Consider the following 19,787-nt stretch of genomic DNA (forward strand, 5'->3'; position numbering starts at 1 on the left):
ATTGATAATTAATTAATTGGACAATAATTATTAATTGGTAAATATTTTAAATTATAATATTTTGGTTATGAAAAATAATTAATTGTTGATTAATCATTAATTGTGAATTAAATATTATGCATTGATATTTCTAATTAATATATTAATAAGTAATTATTAATTGGTAATTAATGTGTAATGTTTATTATTTTGGCGTATGAAAAATATTTAATAGTTCAATATTTTTTAATTGGTATTTAATGTTTCATAATTATTAATTTGCGGTATATCTTTTTTTAAATGGTTAAATATATTTTAATTGGTATTTACTTTTTAATAATTCATTTGTTTTTGGTTATGAAAAATATTGTATCGTTTAATATTTATTATTTGGTAATTAATATTTATTAATTATTATTTATTGGTATTTATTATTAATGTATTGTTAATTAATTATTCTTTGGTTGTTATGTTTGTAATAATTATTTATTGGTATTTGTAAATAATTTTGAGTTATTTAATAATTAAATCACTAATTATTTTAAATAATTATTTTATTTATAACTATGGTATTTTTAACTTCTACGCTATCCAACACTTTCCCTACTGTTGCACTCTCTGGAGTTGGAATAGTAAATTTTATCCCTACGCTATCCAACACTTTCCGTACTGTTGCATTCTCTGGAGTTGGAATAGTAATTTTTACCCCTACGCTATCCAACACTTTCCCTACTGTTGCACTCTCTGGAGTGGGAATAGTAATTTTTACCCCTACGCTATCCAACACTTTCCCTTCTGTTGCACTCTTTGGAGTTGGAATAGTAATTTTTACCCCTTCGCTATCCAACACTTTCCCTACTGTTGCACTCTGTGGAGTTGGAATAGTAATTTTTACACCTACACTATCCAACACTTTCCCTACTGTTGCACTCTCTGGAGTGGGAATAGTAATTTTTACCCCTACGCTATCCAACACTTTCCCTACTGTTGCACTCTCTGGAGTTGGAATAGTAATTTTTACCCTTACGCTATCCAACACTTTCCCTACTGTTGCACTCTCTGGAGTTGGAATAGTAATTTGTACCCCTACGCTATCCAACACTTTCCCTACTGTTGCACTCTCTGGAGTTGGAATAGTAATTTGTACCCCTACGCTATCCAACACTTTCCCTACTGTTGCACTCTCTGGAGTGGGAATGGTAATTTTTTCCCCTTCGCTATCCAACATTTTCCCTACTGTTGCACTCTCTGGAGTTGGAATAGTAATTTTTACCCCTACACTATCCAACACTTTCCCTACTGTTGCACTCTCTGGAGTGGGAATAGTAATTTTTACCCCTACGCTATCCAACACTTTCCCTACTGTTGCACTCTGTGGAGTTGGAATAGTAATTTTTACCCCTACGCTATCCAACACTTTCCCTACTGTTGCACTCTCTGGAGTGGGAATAGTAATTTTTACCCCTACGCTATCCAACACTTTCCCTACTGTTGCACTCTCTGGAGTGGGAATAGTAATTTTTACCCCTACGCTATCCAACACTTTCCCTACTGTTGCACTCTGTGGAGTTGGAATAGTAATTTTTACCCCGACGCTATCCAACACTTTCCCTACAGTTGCACTCTCTGGAGTTGGAATAGTAATTTTTACCCCTCCGCTATCCAACACTTTCCCTACTGTTGCACTCTCTGGAGTGGGAATAGTAATTTTTACCCCTACGCTATCCAACACTTTCCCTATTTTTACACTCCCTGGAGTGGAAATAGTAATTTTTAGCTCTACGCTATCCAACATTTTCTTTACTGTTTTTTTGGAGCTGGAGTAGTAGTTTTATTGTCGGTGCTATTTAATATTTTTTGTATTATTTTAGCTAATGTAATATATAATTAATTTGAACAATATTCAAATTAAATGTAATTTTTTAAATGTGTTATATATAATTATTTAATTTTTATTCATGTTATTGTTTTATGTGTATGATGTATTTGTAATTTATAATAATTTTTAACAAGTTATAAGTTATTAAAATAATTATTAAAATGTATTATTAAGTAAGTATATATATTATATATTATATGTATATGTTTAATTAATGTTTTATTACATTATATATATTAATTATTAATTTTAAACATTATAACATATATTTAATTATGTTTATTTTATTTATAAATATTATTTGGTTTATTTTACATTTTTTTTTTTAACTAAAAAATACTTTATATTTTTAATAACGATATTTTTGACATTCTATATTTTATTTTCGATATTTTTGTACTTACCATGTTGTAGATAGGATCTCGATATTCTTGTCATCGATATTTTTGTGTCGATATTTTTGTAGGTCGATTTTCTGTCCGTCGATATTCTGTCAGACATTCGACAAGGAGGACGTCATCCAGGAAAAAAATGAAGGAGATAACATACAGGGGACCATATATCCATATCTGATGAAGGAAAGAAAGAACAAATATGTTAACAACAATCAATACAAACTACAACAGAAGTAAACAACATCATTGCCAAAATACAACAAAGTAAACAACAAGTAACCAATATGAAGATAATTAGGTCATTTATGATCTGGATACGTCCATGAAATCATGTCGACAAGTATTCAAAAATTGTTGAAGTATAGCTGGGTCTTCATAATTTGTTGTCTTACTGTTATAAGTCACCTTAAAAAGACAAGGGTGGAAAAGACCATATCGAGCATTGAGACTGCGAAGAGTAGGTCTCATATCCAGGAACTTTTTTCGTCAGTCTGCAGTCACCTTGGCGTAATCTTGAGCAAAAAATAGATTGGAACCATGCCATGAAATCTTTCCTCGTTGTTTGGCAGCTTGGAGCACCTTGAGTATATCCGTGTATTCCAAAAGATATAAAATAACTCCTCTAGGTTTTTCTGAAGAGGATGAAGAGTGAGAGCTTTGACCCAAGCGATGAGCACGTTGAATATTTAATGGAGGAGTGTCAGGAAGACCAAGAAGAGTTAGTAGAAATGATTGAAAAAATGAAATTGGATTAGAACCTTCAAGACCTTCAACCAAACCTTAAATGCGTAGGTTATTGCGTCTATTGCGGTTTTCCAAATTTTCAACTTGTTGTTTGAGGTGACCAATCTCCTTATGTAAAATGGGAACTGATTTATGGAGTCCTGGATTGAGTCAACTCTCTGCTCTAGGTCCACAACCCTTTGAGCAGTGTGCGACCAGTTGTCTTCGAGACTTTGTAAACGTAGATTGGTTTCTTCCATATACGGTTTCAGAGCACGAATTTCTTCAAGGAGAAGCTCCATGGAGATGGGAGATGAGGGATTGGTAGGGGAAGGAGGATTAACTTTCACCCTTTTGCCTGATGCGGAAGCTGCTGGCAGTTTGGAAGTCTGTTTGGGACGGGTGACTGAAGAAGCCGAGCCTTTAGGGTCAGAAGACTCAATGGGTACTTCATCCATATTGTCACGCAAGACAGTGAAAGGATTAGGATCAGCCAATTAAAGATTGTTGGCTTGTTGTGACCCATTACGAGTGCCACGAGGCATTGCCATGAAGAAAAGGAGGCAGAATTCCTTTCACTAGGCCCAGAAAGAGCAACAGGGTAAATAAAGGCACTTAATACATATGAAACCCAATACAAGAAAGTCCAGCATGGAGCCTTTACAGAGAATAAAAACAAACTAACATTCCAGGAGAAATAGGTTGTAGTGAACACCTCATGAAATAATGAGGAAATGTCAAAATGTCAAAAAGAGGTGAGGAAAAACCTTTGAGCAGTCATTGCCAGTGTAAATTATGAAGAAAATAGACTCCAGGGAAAATTGTCGGCAAGACGAGAGAAGCATTAGCAAAATAAACAAAACAAAATGGCGGCCGCAACTCTGACGAGCCGCGCTTGAGGAGAAAAATCAGACCGGCATCCTGAAAATGCTCCGCATACCTCTACAGTGGTCGCAAAGCATAGCGGAGAGGTTCCGACGTCTGTGGAGCTGATTTCAGAGGTCCGACACACGAGGAGAAGAGCCTGGAGAATCTTCGACGCTCACGCCGCTGCTGAGCTCCAGAGAACGGCGGCCATCTCCGACGGCTCCTAAGCCACGCCCCCATTACCACATTTTTTTAATGGAGAATGTGACTCAAAAGAGTAGGAGGACTACTAGCCAAGATTACCACGTGCCTGGAAGTGAGAAATGGGCTCTAAAGAGTAGGAGGACTACTAGCCAGGATTTCCACATCTCCTGAAAGGAAACTGTAGCTCAGAATAGTAGGAGGACTAATAGCCAGGATTACCATGTGTCCTGTAGTGAGAATGTAACTCAGAAAAGTGTTTGGACTACTAAGCAGAAGTACCACCTATCCTGAAGGGTGAATGCAGCTCAGACAAGCATGAGGACTAGTAGCCATGGTTACCAAGTGTCCTAAAAGTGAGAATGTAGCTCAGAAGAATAGAAGCACTACTAGCCAGGGTTACCATGTGTTTGGAGGTGGACTGTAAGTTAGAAGTGTAGGAGGACTACTAGCCAGGTTTATCATGTTTCCAGAACTGAGAATGCAGCTCCCATGAGTATGAGGTCTACTAGCTAGGTTTCAACCTGTCCTGAAGTGAGGATGAAGCTCCAAAGAGTAAGAAGACTGCTAGCCGGTGTTACCTTATGTCCTGAAGTGAAAATGTGGTACCGAAGTGTAGGAGGACTACTAGCCAGGGTTACCATGTGTCCTGAAGGGAGAATGTGTCTTAGAAGGGCAGGAGGACTACTAACCAATATTACCAGGTGTAGGACTACTAGCCAGGATTAACACATGTCCTGATGGGAGAACGTGTCTCAAAAGTGTAGGACAACTAACTAGGATTACTACTAGTCCTGAAGGACGAATGCATCTCAGAAGGGCAGGAGGACTACTAGCCAGGATTACCACGTGTCCTGAAATGACAATGTAGCTCAGAAGAGTAGGAGGACTACTAGCCAAGGTTACCACTTGTCCTAAAGGCAAAATGCACCTTTGAAGATTTTGAGAGCTATTAGCCAGGATTAACTTCTGTCCTAAAGTGAGAATGTGGCAGCAATAAGTCAGAGGACTACTAGCCATTATTACCACAGGTCCTAATTGGGTCATGAGGGAATAATGTAGCTCAGAAGAGTAGGACTACTACTATCCAGGACACCCACGTCTCCTTTAAGGAAGAATGTAGCTCAGAACAGTAGGAGGACCACTAGCAGGATTACCATGTTTTGTGAAGTGAGACTGTAGATAAGAAGATTCAACGGTCTACTAGCCAGGGTTACCACGTGTCATGAAGTGAGAATGTGGTGCCAAAGAGAGGAGGGCTACTAGCCAGGATTACCACGTGTCATGAAGTGAGAATGTGGTGCCAAACAGAGGAGGGCTACTAGCCAGGATTACCATGTGTCCTGAAGTGAGAATGTTACTCAGAAGGGTTAAAGGACTACTAGTCAGGATTACCAACTGTCCTGAAGAGAGAATGTAACTCAGACGAGTATGAGGACTACTATCTCAGGTTACCATGTGTTCGGAGGTAGACTGTAGCTTAGAAGAGTATGAGGACTACTAGCCAGGGTTACCTTGTGTCCTGAAGTTAGAGTGCAGTTCCAAAGAGTAGGAGGACTACTAGCCAGGATTATCACATGTCCTGAAGTGAGAATTTTGCTCTAAAGGGTAGGAGCACTACTAGCCAAGATTACCAAGGGCCATGAAGGGAGAATGTGAATCAAAAGAGTAGGAGGACTACTAACCAGGACTACCATATGTTTGAAGGGAGAATATGGCTCAGATTAGTAGTAGGACTACTAGCCAGGGTTTACCATGGGTCCTTCAGGGATATGATCAATCAGAGGAGTAGGAGGACTTCTAGCTTGGATTACCATGTGTCCTGAAGTGATAATGTGGCTCTAAGGAGTAGGAGGACTACTAACCAGGATTACTGTGGGTCCTGAAGGGATAATGTGTATCAGAAGAGTATGACAGCTAGCCTGGATTACCACAGACCCTAAAGTGAGAATGTGTTCCAGAAGTGGGCCAGGTCCACCCTGCGATTTTTTGTGTCTTGTAGTACAAGGAGAATTTTTTAGGTGTAACTTTGTGGATGCTGTGAAGCTACAATCATATGTGGCAAAACCTAACGGAGACAGTTTCTAGTGAGGGGGTTATGCAAGAAATTGAATCGGTGGCATTGCAATTCTTTGATTTCCTAACATAATATTTTGTGTGAATGTGTCTGCTGCACTTCACCTGGGCTCTCCTACCGCACTACACCCTGGGCTCCCCTGTTGCAATTTACTCTGGGTTCTCCTCCTGCACAGCACCCTGGGCTCCACTGCTGCACTTCATTTTGTGCTCTACTTCTGCACTTTACTCTGTGCTCCCCTGATTCACTTCACACTGTGCTGTCATGCTGCACTCCACCCTGTGCTCCCCTGCTGCACTTCAGCCTGTGCTCCCCTGCTGCACTTCACCTTGGGCTCTCCTGATGCACTTCACCCTGGGCTCTTCTGCTGCAATGTGCTCTTGACTTCTCTGCTGCACTTCACCTGGGGCTCTCATGCTGCACTTCACAATGTGCTCGCTGACTGCACTGCACCCTGGGCTCCCCTGCTGCACTGAACCCTGTTCTTCCCAGCTGTACATCACCAGTGCTCCCCTGCTGTAGTGAACCCTGGGCCCCTCACTGCACTTCTTTTTGTAATTCTTTCTGCACATGATCCTATGCACCCTGCAGCATGGCACCCTGTTTTCACAGCAGTACACCTCCCTCTGCTGAACATCTCCCAGTTCTCTCATGCTGCACTGCACCCTGCACTCCCCTGCTGCACTGCACCGTGTGCTCTCCTGCTGCACTGCACCCTGTGCTCCCTTGCTGGCCTGTATCCTGTGCTGCCCTGAACCCTGTGCTCCCCTGTTGTACTGCACCCTGTGCTCCCCAGCTGCACTGCACCCTATGCTCCCCGCTGCACTGCGTCCAGTGCTCCCATGCTGCATTTCATTCTGTAGCCCTTTCTGCACATGACCCTGTGCTCAGGTGATGCACGTTGCTCTGTGGCCCATGCGATGGTAGGAGGAGGGGCATGTTGTGTGAGTGGCGAATGTTGGCTGTTATAACCCCACATAGCCTTGGAGTGGTCTTTAGCTCACCTGACTCATTCTCTGTGGGTTGATCTTGCTGTGGATGTTTCCAGATACAAATGGGAGGAGAAGTCTGGTCATAGCCTGGAAGAGCAGTGATTGTAGGAAGGGAACGGGTGCAGCCAGGCACTGGTGCCAAAATGCCATGGAATGACTGCGCTGTGTAAGGAAATGGGGGGCTCTTCCTCTGCTGTTCGGTATAATATGCTCTGATCCTTTTTGTAACTGCTGTAACACGCCTCTGTCGATTGCACCTTTTGTACGCCATGCAGTGATCTCATTGTAAAAGGCACTTTTTCTTCATTTCAGACTATTTACAGCTCCATGATTCACAACACACCATGTGTGATTGTGGAGGGCTCGGGAGGTGTTGCTGACATCATAGCTCAGGTGGCTGAATTTAACTCTTCAAAAATCACAGTCGCCTTGATCAAGGAGAAGCTGAGCAGTCTTTTTCGGGATACCTTCAGGGATGATCAGATTATCGAGTGGACTGAGAAGGTGAGACCCCTCCCCCCGCAGCTGAATAGACATTGGGTCCATCACACAAAGTTCAGCCATTCCAAAAGCTGATAGTATGGTTTAGTTCCATCACTCAGTCCAGCCCACAGCTGAAGGTGCAGCATAGTTCTATCACTCTAAGGGCACCATAGCCAGAGATGATACTTCTCTTACTTCCGCCACTGAGTGTGAAGCCTAGTACATTCATTACTTGGTTTGCTTCCACCACTTAGCGTGTAGCCTAGTACACTGCATGTATGTTGTCCTTCTGCCACTTAGTGCTGCTGAGATGAATTAGTCGGATCACTAGGTTTTCAGGTCCTTCCGGAACTTCTGCAGGGTGGGGGAAGTATGGAGGGGGATGGGGAGGCTGTTCTTGGACTTGCCCCCCATGTGTGAGAAGGCACAGCCACTGCTCCAGCTTCAATGGATACAGGGGTGGGCCAGGTAGAGAGATAAGGAACTAAGTATGCAGGTAGGTTAAGTGTTAAAGAGGGTCAGGCTTAGAGAGGATCCTTGAAGGACTCTGCAGATTTATTTTTTGGTGATGAGGTGAAGAAGGAAGGCGGACGCTTTGGGTTCATCTGGAAAACAGGACAAGACCCATTTAGAGGCTTTCCCTTGGATCCCCATTTTGTGATGATGGTGAAGGAGGGTGTGGTGAGACAAAGTGTAGAATGCTGCAGAGAAATTGGAGAGGATCAGGGCGGTGGTCTTTCCTCTGGCTAGGAGAGTCCTAATGTTGTCTGTGACTGCAATCAGGGCAGTCTTGGTGCTGTGATTTGAGCAAAATCCTTATTGGGAGTAGTCCAGTAGGTTGTTCCTCTTCAGGTGGATGGTGAGTGGGGTAGAAGTTTTGGGTGTCTGCAGAAGGTTTTTAGAGGAGTGGTTTGACTTCTGCATTTTCCGTCCTTCAGGGAAGGAGGCAGATGCGATTGATGCATTGATGATTATTTTCCTAGGTTAGTTGAACATGTGGTAGGGGCAGGGATCCTTGGGGACTCCTGAGTGGATGGTGCCCATGATAGTGGAAGTTGTGTTTGCAGAGAGGGTTCCATGTGATTAGTGAGTCTGTTGAGTTCAGTTACCGGTGGGTTGAAATTCTCATAGATGGTGGTGAAGTTTGGTGCAGATGAAGTCAGCGAGGTGGTCACAGAGCTCCTAAGAGGAGGTGACTGTGTTCTCGGTGGCTTTGGGGTTGGAGAATTATTTAATGATGGAGAATAGTTTCTTGCTGTGGTTTGAGCGGAGTCCAGGTGGAAGGTCAGGTGTTTTTTTGTGAAGTTTTGAGTTGGTTGCTGGTGCCCCAAATCCTCTCACAATGCTTGCAAGTGTGATTGAGGGATTTGAGCTCTGGTGTGAACCAGCTGTGATGTATGAAGGATCTGCCATTTTCGGTTGTTTTGAGGGGTGCAACTTTGTTGGTGCATTTGGTGATCCATGCATTGAGGTTTCTGACTGCTGCCTCGAGGTTGGTGGTGGCGTTAGGAGGGGAAGCTTTTAGGGAGTTGGTCCAAAGGTCTTCTACTACTTTGTTCCAGCCTCTGTAGGGTGAGTAGAGGGGGTTGGAGGGTGTTAAGGGGATGGGTGTGATGTGGAAGTGGACAATTGAATGGTCATACCAGGGGATTTTGATATTGTAGCTGTACCTGATTTTGTCACTGGCTGATAATATGGAGCCAAGAGTGTGTATAGCAATGCACGTGGGTTTCCCGAACAGTTGGGCAAGGTCGAGGATTTCTATTCTGTCGAGTAGAGTGGTTGTGTTATGATCATTGGGGTCTTCCAGGTGGAAGTTGAGGTCCCAGAGGATGGGGAAATCTTTGGAGTTGATGACCAGCGGGGTGAAGACATTGGTCTTGGCCTTGCAAAAGGTGGGGCATGGTCCAGGTGGTCTGTAGGTGAGGGGGCCTCTGACTATTGTGTTGCTATTGCTGTTGATCTGGAAGTTGAAGTGTTCCATGATGGGGTGCAGGAGTCGGCTGTGGCTGTGCTATTCCTCCACCTTGGCTATTCCTCCACCTTGTTTGTTGGTGCGATCCCGGTGATTTATCTCCCATCCAGTTGGTGTTGCTGTGACAATGTCTGGCACTGATGCCGGATGAGCTACATCTCAGTGAGGGAGGTGAGGGTAGCCCAGATCTTGCTGGTGTGCTTGTTGAGTGATCAGGTGTTGATCAGCAGGCATTGGAGTTGGAGTTGGTCTGTAGCGGTGGTGGGAGTTAGGAGCTCTGGAGCCAAGGGTACTGTACTGCAGTGGAAGGGGCAGTGGCGGCGGGAAAAAGGTCCTGCTGTTACTTGCGGTAAGGCGAGGTTGCAGTATTTGCGTTGTCTGGGGTTGTGGGCTAGAAGTTCGATAGTGGTGTACCTCTGGATGAGAGGGGTACCAGGGGTCGGGTGCTGGGCAAAGTCCAGGCGCAGACGAGCTTGTCTTTGGCATGCCTTCAGTGCACTGTGGCCTCCATTAAGTAGTTTTTAAGGTGTGGAGGTTTATTTCCAGAACTCCAAATAAAATCTTGGGACATTGCAGATTTTCTAATAATGTACAATGTATAGGTGTTCCACTTACAGATGGTTTATATCAAACTGGGAAGCATCGTTTTAAGGCCATTGTTCCCATCTCAGGAATGTGTTAATGTCTTTTAACAAACTTGGAAGGTTGTCCATAGGGCATAGCAGAAGCATCTTTTCAGTGGCAAATACATACCTGTCAACCTCTAAATTTAAAAGTGAAATCTTTAAGATGGCAATCCCATTAAGATGAACTCTTTTTGGAGGGTCGAGGTTTAAAAATGGGTCAACCCCATTAACATCTATAGAGGCATTTTGTTTATTATTTGACTGAATACCAGTAAGAAGATGTTAATACCCACCAAATGTGGGGTACTTGACAGATATGCTGTGCGTGCAGTACATGGTTAAACGTTATCTCCAGTATCACATGATTGGTGATAAAGATTTAGCCACAAGGTGTAGGGTGTTAAATTATTTCAAGATGGCAAACCCTATAGGATGCTGTCACAATGACTGGGTGATGTCTTCACTGATATTGTTAGAAATTGGGTTTCTGGTTGGCAGAGGTATGCACGCTGTCGAAGCAGGAACCACAATCCTAGTCAGGGTCAGTGAGGTACACACTAAAAGATCACCTGTGCTCGCCCTCTGGTGGCTTGGCACAGAGCAGCCAGGCTAATCTAAATAGGCAATGTATAAAGTATTTGTGAACACACACACACACACGCGCACACCCACACACACACAAGGTAACACAGTGACAACACCACAAAAGGACTCCCCAACACTTTAGAGAAATAGATTATTATATTCTGAACAAAACAAGAGTGAAACGACAAAAATCTAAACCGTACAGGTCATGATATGAATTTTGAAACAATTATGTCAAAAATAGTGCTTAGAAGCAAATAGCACTTTGGGCTTACTTTAGGTCACACTGGACCGGGACAAAGTCAAAGGTTCAGGCTGCCCGTAATGGAGCACAAGCCAGCTACAGGACTCATGCAAGGCCACCTGAGCAAAGTATCTTAATCTTTGTCACAGAACGAAATGCGGGAGTCAATGTGTGTGTGTTCCCCACGCAGTTGAGGTTGCGCCACATTTCTCCATGCAGTAGTGGACATGCGTCGGTCGGGCCTGTGGACTAATCTCCGATTCCAGAATGTGCTGCATTGATCCTTGAAGCTTTGATTATAGAGGTGCTGTAGAGGTGCCGAGTGTGATGCAGACCTCACAGCAGCAGTGATGCGGCAATCCCTATGTCACGGCAGGTGATGCATCGGTTCTCAATCGGCACAGCGATGTCAAAGCATAGGTTTCGTCAGATGTAGCACTTTAAACTCACTTCCAAGGGCCCTGCACTGAATTGGCATCACTTGGCAAAGCAGGCAGCAGGCAAACACAGCAAAGCAAGTAGCAACATTGCAGTCCCTCCTACAGCACAGCAATCAGCAGGCCAACACAGCAAAGCTGTTAGCAAAGTGGCAGTCCCTCCTACAGTACAGCAGCTCTGCTTGGCAGGATGTCCTTAGGTCCAGCAGAGTTCTGAGTTAGTGTGGCCAGAGGAGACTTCAAAGAAAGGTCTTTGTAGTGCACATTACCCTGCCCTTCCCTGCCCTTGCCCCAGACTCACTCCAGGAGGGTATGCAATCCTTTGGTGCAGAGTGCCAGCTCCAGCCTCCCCACTTACTCAGGCAGCCCTATCAACATGCAGATGACTAGGCAGTCTAACCTACCCTTCCTTTGTGTGTGGATTTCCAGAAGGAATGCAGGAAACCTGCTATCACTCAGCCTAGATGTGTATTCCAGAGTCAGGCAGAAAGCACCAAATGGTTTGAGTAAGAAAATGCCAACTCTCTAACTAGCATTTTCAGAACTGCAATTGAAAAACCAAATTCACCACACGTTTCAGTTTTAAATTGTGATTCCAGAGACACTAAATTTAGTTTTCAGATATGTTACCAATTGGAAAATGTACTATGCCAGCCCCAGTGGTGTCCTATGGGAGGGATATGTCTTGCCGTAGTAGAAAACACATTTGAGTATTTCACTATCATGATATGTAAAACTTAAAAGTACATGACCCACTTTTTAAATTTACTGCACCCTTCCCATGAGCTGCCCAGGGCCTACCTTAGGGGTGACCTTTGTGTAATAAAAAGTAAAATTTGGGCCTGGCAAGTAGGTTAACTTACCAGGTTGACAGGACAGTTTAAAACTGCACACACAGGCTCTGCAGGGGCAGTCCTTAGACATATTTAGAGGGCTACTTAGGTGGATGGCATAAGCAGTGCTGAAGGCCCACTAGTTGCATTTAATTTACAGGCCCTGGGCACATGTAATTAATTTTACTAGGGACAATATTACCCTGTTTTACATAAAAAGCACAAGCACTGTAGCACTCGTTACCATTGGTAAAGTACTCAGAGTCCTAAAACTGGCAAAAATGAATTCAGCAAGCAGTCAAAAACAGGAGGTCAGACGGCAAAAGTTAGGGGAAGCCACGCCAATGATGCCAAGTCTAACATGTGTCCCTCCCTCCCAACGGAGAGTAGGGAGAGCAACATAACCCCTTAGGAGTTCTCTTTACTAAGGTGAAAGAACCTGAAGAGACTATCAGCATTGACGCGGTCTGTGCTAGGACAGTGTTTCACCATAAAGTCCATTCCCAGCGGACCACCTCAACAATTTAGAATTCTTAACCCTAGTCTGCATTAACTATCTGAGGGTTTGAACTAGGGGTGGGTGAAGCTCACAGGGTTGTGACCTGCGGAATCCCGCAGAATTGCCTCAAAACTCTGTGCGATTCCACGGAGTTCCGCACATCCAGAGATGGTAGGGGTGCTTCCATCAGAAGGGAGAAGGAAGCCAATGTACATTGAGTTATGGAGTTTCTCCGTGCTATAATAGGAGTTTCAGCAGCATCATGGCATCAAATCACTGCAACAGCGGTAGAAATATTTACTCTCATCTTGAGCCACACCTTTTAGTGCTTACAGTCAAAAGTTATTAAGCCGAGTATTACAGAAACTCAAACATCAGCTGCCATGTAATGGAAGGTGTGGCCATTAAAATTTGACTTTTTCTTTTGGAAATTATACCATAGCTTTCTTTCATATATGTTTGTTTATGATATACCATCATCATCATTAGGCTTTATTTCGATATGAAAAATATCTTAAAAAGCGGTACATAGACATAAGAACAATAAAACAGTAAAAGGAGCCAGTACATAGAAAATAGCCATACAATTCATACTACAAATGGCCCCAATAAATTAAATAAAATTATTTTAAAATGGAGATTAAACAAGATACAAAAGCCTAGCTGATCTAATGCGCCAAGCCCATCCTAGGAACTTGGCTAAACCGCAAGCAAAAAGGGGCCGAGGATCGGTTTTCAGTATACGTAGGGCCTCCTTGTAATATCTTGTTCCAAGTTCTCTACATAATGGTTTTAACCATCTGTTGCGGGAAGCTACGTAGGCCGGACATACAAAGAACAAATGCGGAACTGACTCTATCCTATTCTCACAGAATGGGCAGGAAGAAATTGTTTGGGCCGGGGCCTTCCACCTAGAGGTTAATTCCCCGACGGGGAGTAGGCCTATCCTAAATTGGAAGTACAGAGCCCTATCCCTACGCTTTGTAATGATATCCAGATATGGTATGCCAAAAGCATGTCTTTTACCAAAAGGAAGTCCAAGGTGGTCCTGCACAAGTTGGCATTGCTAGTTCTGCCATCAGCTACCCAACTCCAGTATATTTTCTTCAGGACAGACTTTGGGGGGGCAGTTCTATTGTCCCAGGCATCGCCAAGGCCTAAGTTGACGAGAAGACGCTTGACTTCCCTCAACCAATGGATCTTGGACCAGCCGGGTGACCCCAACACATCGGTTAAGCCATCTGCGTAGCTAGACATTTCTGGGACTCTCCAAATTCTCGCCCATAAAAGAAGAGGGCGAAGCCTAGCCTGATCACTAATTGATCGAGTACCCATATCTAAAAGCAGTGGGAGGGTTGGGGTACTATAGGGGAGCCCCATTAAATCTTTGAGAAATTTGCTTTCTGAGCGGGATATCTGATCAGCCTTGTGTACCCCCCAGAGTTCGGCCCCGTATAGTGCTGCATTAACACCCCTTGCCCTGTAGATATCTAATATGGGTGCAATAGGTTTCAGGGTTGATGCACGTTGTTCCTTAAGGAGGACGCCCACCACCCTCTTGATATACATTATCAATAAAATAAATATATTGCTACAAGGAAGTGTGTTGCTGGCGGCGCTTTATTTATGGTCACTGGATGCCGGAATTTCACCTGTGGGGACCAAAAGCGTCATTTATAATTCCAAGCATGAAACCGATTTATTTTGTAGGCTCATTTATTAATATTTGCATCCACATAACAGATGCACTTGGTCATCCGGTGTGACCCAGATGTTGCTGTGCTGTGGATAGAGTGGCATATTAATTAAAGAACACTCACTCATCTCCTTTCCTTATTAGCTCATCATCACAGCGAGCCAGATGATAATTACCACGACGTTCAACGCCAGTCTAAAATCAAAAATAAAATACACATAGGCTACTTGCTTGTGTAAATGTCACTGCTCACGTTTGCTTTTATATGTTCTGTACTCTCAGTGAACCTTTTCTTCCAAGGACCTATAGCTGCTGGCTCGGAAACATCCTGGCCCAATCACCATAACGACATCAAAAGCTTAAACCCACGCGGGCAACTGAAACAACCTGCCTGTAGGTAGAGAGGACAGAATGCAGCAGGCGGCCTCCTACTAGGGGAACTCTAGAGGTCTCATGCTCAAACTGACGGGGTTTGAAAAACACATTCACTTCCACACACAACCACCAGAATGCTTGTGTGGTATATAAAGAGTAAGACTAATCTTACCAGAAATTCCAGAAGCATCCAACTCCATCCACCATTACCCTGTCACTGCCGCTTGCTGCTGCTCCTCTCATTAGTGTCCCAGGGGAGTAACTCCTTCCACAAGTTCCACCAATATCTTAGCTCTCCCTGTGAGCACTCAAAGCAGCTCTTCTTGTCACCTCATGCACCTCATGCGCAGGGCCAATATCCTCAGGATGCTTTCACCTCTGAGTCTCGAGCCTTAAGGCTTTTTTCATTGCAATTAATGCTGCCCAGAACTCTGCTGTTGGAATTACTGAATCCTATGCAGCACATAGCGACAATGCTCTCAGCTCCACAGTCCGAAAGAGGGGCGAGGCCAGTGAGAGCAGGAAACTCAAGACAATATTAGTGTTTCAAACCTCTTGTTAGATTATATGACTCTAGGGAGTAGACAGAGAATAAATCTATCATCTGGGAAACTGCACCGAATGGTTGTTGAAGTGAAGTAGGAAAACTCTGTGAACTCCAGCAGCAGAGCGGAGTTTGCCACCCATTCCTAATCTGAACCTGGAAGTGAGTAGCAATCAAGTATGGTTTCAAACTCTTCAGTGCTCTGACCACAACAAACGCTTCCCTTTCTATTGCGCTTCACCTCTGTACCCTTGGAAGCAACCTCCTACTAATGAAGGCTACAGGTTGATCTAGGACCTCTTCGTTTAGCTGTGAGAGCCCCAATGCCATGCTCTGAGGCATTGGTCTGCACCACAAATTCTTGGGAGAAGTTGGGGACCTTGAGCATGGGTGCCATGCACATGGTTTCATTCAGGATTTCGAAAGCTGACTGGCACACCTCTGTCCAGATCTCCTGGCGTGGCTCCTTCTTGGAAGTCAGCTCTCTCAAGACAGCAACAATGGTTCCATACTCCTAGACTAATCTCCTGCAAAATGCAGTGAGGTCCAAGAAGGCTCTCACCTCTGCCTGGGTCTTGGGGGGGTCCTCAAGCCAGAATGGTATCAATGTTTCGCTGAAGGGCTGCACCATGCCACCCCCTAATTGGTGTCCCTAGTAGACCACATAGCCCTGCCCTATCTGGCTCTTACTAGCCTTGATAGTTGGGCCTGCACTCTGGCTGGAGGTGGTACAAATGGCCCTCCCAACTGGAGATGAAGACCGCAAGGTTGTGAAGGTAGGCGGCACTGAAGTTCTCTAACCCAGCTAGGACCTGGTTGACTAACCTCTGGAAAGTGGTAGGGGCATCCTTCAGCCTTAAAGGCATGACAAAGAACTAGTAGAGCCCTTCTAGCGCTCAGAACGCTGACCTCTATTGTGCTCCCCGGTCAAGGCAATCTGCACAGATTAAGCACATTTAGAAGCTGTTCAGCACCGTAAAAGTTTTATATGATTAAAACATAGAGGAAAATTAAAGTCAAACCAAAAAATCAAAGCAAAAAGGACAACATTAAGTAGCCTGGAGTTAAGTCAAATGTGCTGAGTGACTGCGCGGCTCCAAGCCGTTCTATGGGTTCAACAGCTCTGGGAAAGGGGTGTGAGTCAGTCTTGGTGAGCGAATTAAGCCTACGGTAGTCCACACAGAACTGGTGTTTGGGTGTGACAACTGCAGAGCAGCCTTGGTAATCAAGACCACAGGGCCGGAGCATGGGCTGTTTGAGGGCTCAATAACCCCTAGTTCAGCATCTTGGAAAACTCATCCTTGGTGCTAGCTCTCACTTTGCCAGACAACCTGTAAGTCTTGTCCTCCAGAGGTAGTCTGCCCCGAGTATCCACATCATGGGTGCACTATGTAGTAACTTCAGGGGTCAGTGAGAACAGGGATGCAAACTGTCCCAGCAACCAGCGGCAGTCCCATCCTGCTGCACTGACCCATCCTGCTCCTTGGATGATAGGAGGTCAGGCAAGTTTCACTCCTCTCTTCCACCCCATCAACAGTAACTAAGAGCATGGGCAACTCAGATTTCTCAAAATGTGGTTTGAGGCAATTCACATGCAAGACCCTTAAAGGATTCCTAATAGTTTTGAAGTCCATCAATTAGTTAACGTCACTCTTTCACTACTTCACCAATGGACTTGCAGGCGCGGGTCCCACTGGCTCTATTACCTACACTTCACAATGAAACTCAACCAGAGAGGTATTCTGGTTGTACCCACATTTCATGTCCTCCTGGCTAGCTTCCAGATTCCCCTGTGAGAGTTTTCTGGTCTGTTTTCGAAAGGTCCGCATGTAGCTAGCTACATCCTGGGGTGGCTTCCCGGACGCTTACTCCCAGTCCTTCTTCACCAAACTGAAAAATCCTCTCACAGGGTGCCTATACAGAAGTTTAAAAGGGTTGAACCCAATTCTCTTCTATGGTACTTCCCTGTAGGTGAACTAAAGACATGGCAAGAGGATGTCCCACTTATGCCTCATTGCTTTGGGTAGACCCATAATCATGCCTTTCAGGATACAGCTGAATATCACCACCAACCCATTGGTTTGGGGGTGGTGAGAAGTGGAAAACTTGCAAGTTACCCCACATTCTTTCTACGTGGCCTTCAGGTACAGAGACATGAAAGTGTTACCATGGTCAGATACTATCTCCTTGGGGAAACACATGCGAGTAAAGAACCCTGTCAGTGCTCTGCCACGGCGGACGCAGTCACTGTCCTCAGAAGAATAGCATGTGTGTACCAGGTGGCATGGTCCACCAAGCTGAGGATGAACCTGTTACCCATGCCTGTCATGGGATCCAGCAGCCCCACAATGTTAATGCCAATCCGCTCAAAAATGGTTGTAATGGCAGGAAAAAGGTTGCAAGGTAGCTTTGCATTTCCCCCCTGCCTTGCTATTTGCCTGGCAGGTATGACAAGAATGACAGAACGCACCTGAGGCCCTCCTCATTGGAGGCCAATAAAAGTGGTTGACAAGCATGTCAAAGGCAGTGGCAGCTGGTGTATTTTTAAAGTGATGGGGCGAAAAATGTTGTACCTTAATGTAATAAGCGAGCGAACCCGAACTGCAAAAGGAGGGTGCGTGGGGGTTCTCCCCCCGCAAGAAATTAAAAAAAAATAGATTTAAATGGTTGGTTTTACACCACATATTTACTGCAAATTGTTGAAAAAAGGGGGAATCCAAATATAGCATTTTGAAGCACAAGTGTGAAGAAAACATTTCAATCAAATCAAAAATGTGCCCAATCCTCAAACTGGTCTGCTTGCAAAATGACCCCCAAGCCAAGCACATACAACCAACGGAAAGAGGCCCTCTAAGAGTTTCTCACCTTGTTATACCTGGTAACATTGGCGTGAGTCTCCCTTCCATTTTTCACTGATTGCCTCCTCTGTTTTTGATATGTTTAGCCAGTTTAAATGATTTGGGCACTGTGCCACTGCTATTCAGTGCCACAGTATAAGTGCCCCCTATGTTAAATTGATATATGGATTAGTGACTTCATGATTGGCTTATTTGATTTACTTGTCAGACCCTAGTATAGTGCACCATGTGTGCCCAGGGCCTATAAATCAAATGATGCTGGTGGGCTTGCAGCACTGGTTGTGCCACCCACAGAAGCAGCTTGTAAAGTGTGTCTCAGACCTGCCATTGCAGAGCCTGTGTGCAGTCTAGTACTGCCATGTTGACTTTGTAAGTGCACCCATGTGCCAATCCCCAAACCTACCCTTTTCTACATATCAGATACCCCTAATGAAGGCCCAAGGCCAGGGTACATTGTATGTAAGAGGTATGACATGCCCTGATGTGTGTGGCATGTCCTAATAGTGAATTACAGCCATTTTCATTTTTCACTAGTGCAAGGCTACCTGTCCCCATAGGCCAGAATGGGCAGTTTGATTATAACACCTTATAATCATAACTGACCCAGGGAACATGGTAGAAAAACTAATTTAGTATCCCTGAACACAGAATGATAAAATACATATTTTAGTGAAGTTGGTTTTAACATTCTGTGTTTGAAAATACAATTTTTAGTAAGTAGGTATTTTCTTGCCTAACCATCCAGCCTGCCTCTGCTAGGTTGTGTACTGCATGTCTAGTTTGTGAGTGACAGGGGCTGAGGGGGCTCCAGGAGAGAGAGTGAGTCAGCACTAGGCTGAATAAACCCATCTGCATAGAGAGTGGTGGGAGGAGTAGCACCTGGGCCTGAATAGGTCTGTGCCTGCCTTCCACAATGCTGGCTCCACCTCCTGGGGGGCGTCTGATGGCCCCGGCCCACACTGACAAAGGAAGAAGTTGTGCACTGGCAGAATGCATCCAGAACTGGTTTGGACTAGGTACAGACACTCTCTGCCTTTAGAGACAAAGGATTTGTGTGTATAAAAAGGGGGTCCCAGACCCCAGAACTTTAGATCAGTTCTGGGAATCAAGACAAACCTTTGCCAAGGAGAAGGACCAAGGAAGCTGAAGAAGTTGAAATGCCCCTGTGCCAGAGTGCTATTTTCTGGGGTTGGCCTGCAGCAGTTTCTTTATTGCCAAGGAAAGGAGAAAGACTTTTATTGAAACTTTCATCATCTTGAAGAAGAATCTCCAAGGGCTTGAACTGTGCTTCCCTCCTGGTGAAGTCTCGGGGATACAAGACTTCACCACCAGCTCCTTCCTGAATTCCCTTGCTGGGGATTCTGTCTGCAGAAGCCTGCGGGTTGCTGGGAGCTGGAAGCGCGACTCAACGAGGAGAGGCGTGTTAGCTGCCGCAGCAGCTGCCATTGCATCGCCAAGGAAGCATGCCACCGCTGTCGTATCGCCGAAGCTCGTCGCATCACCGGAGAAGCTTACCGCC

General features: G+C 44.6%; 1 protein-coding gene across 1 annotated transcript in view; it reads left to right on the top strand.

Annotated features, from left to right (window-relative positions):
• The window catches only part of LOC146808497 (transient receptor potential cation channel subfamily M member 2-like), a 1,333,691-nt gene that overhangs the window by 558,287 nt on the left and 755,617 nt on the right, over positions 1-19,787 (top strand). Inside the window, exon 9 of the mRNA XM_085623962.1 lies at positions 7,426-7,617. Within this exon, the coding sequence (XP_085480088.1) occupies positions 7,426-7,617 (192 nt within the window). The remainder of the gene's footprint in view (positions 1-7,425; positions 7,618-19,787) is intronic.

Source organism: Triturus cristatus, chromosome 8 (assembly GCF_964204655.1).
Source record: "Triturus cristatus chromosome 8, aTriCri1.1, whole genome shotgun sequence".
In the NCBI taxonomy this organism is placed as follows: Eukaryota; Metazoa; Chordata; class Amphibia; order Caudata; family Salamandridae; genus Triturus; species Triturus cristatus.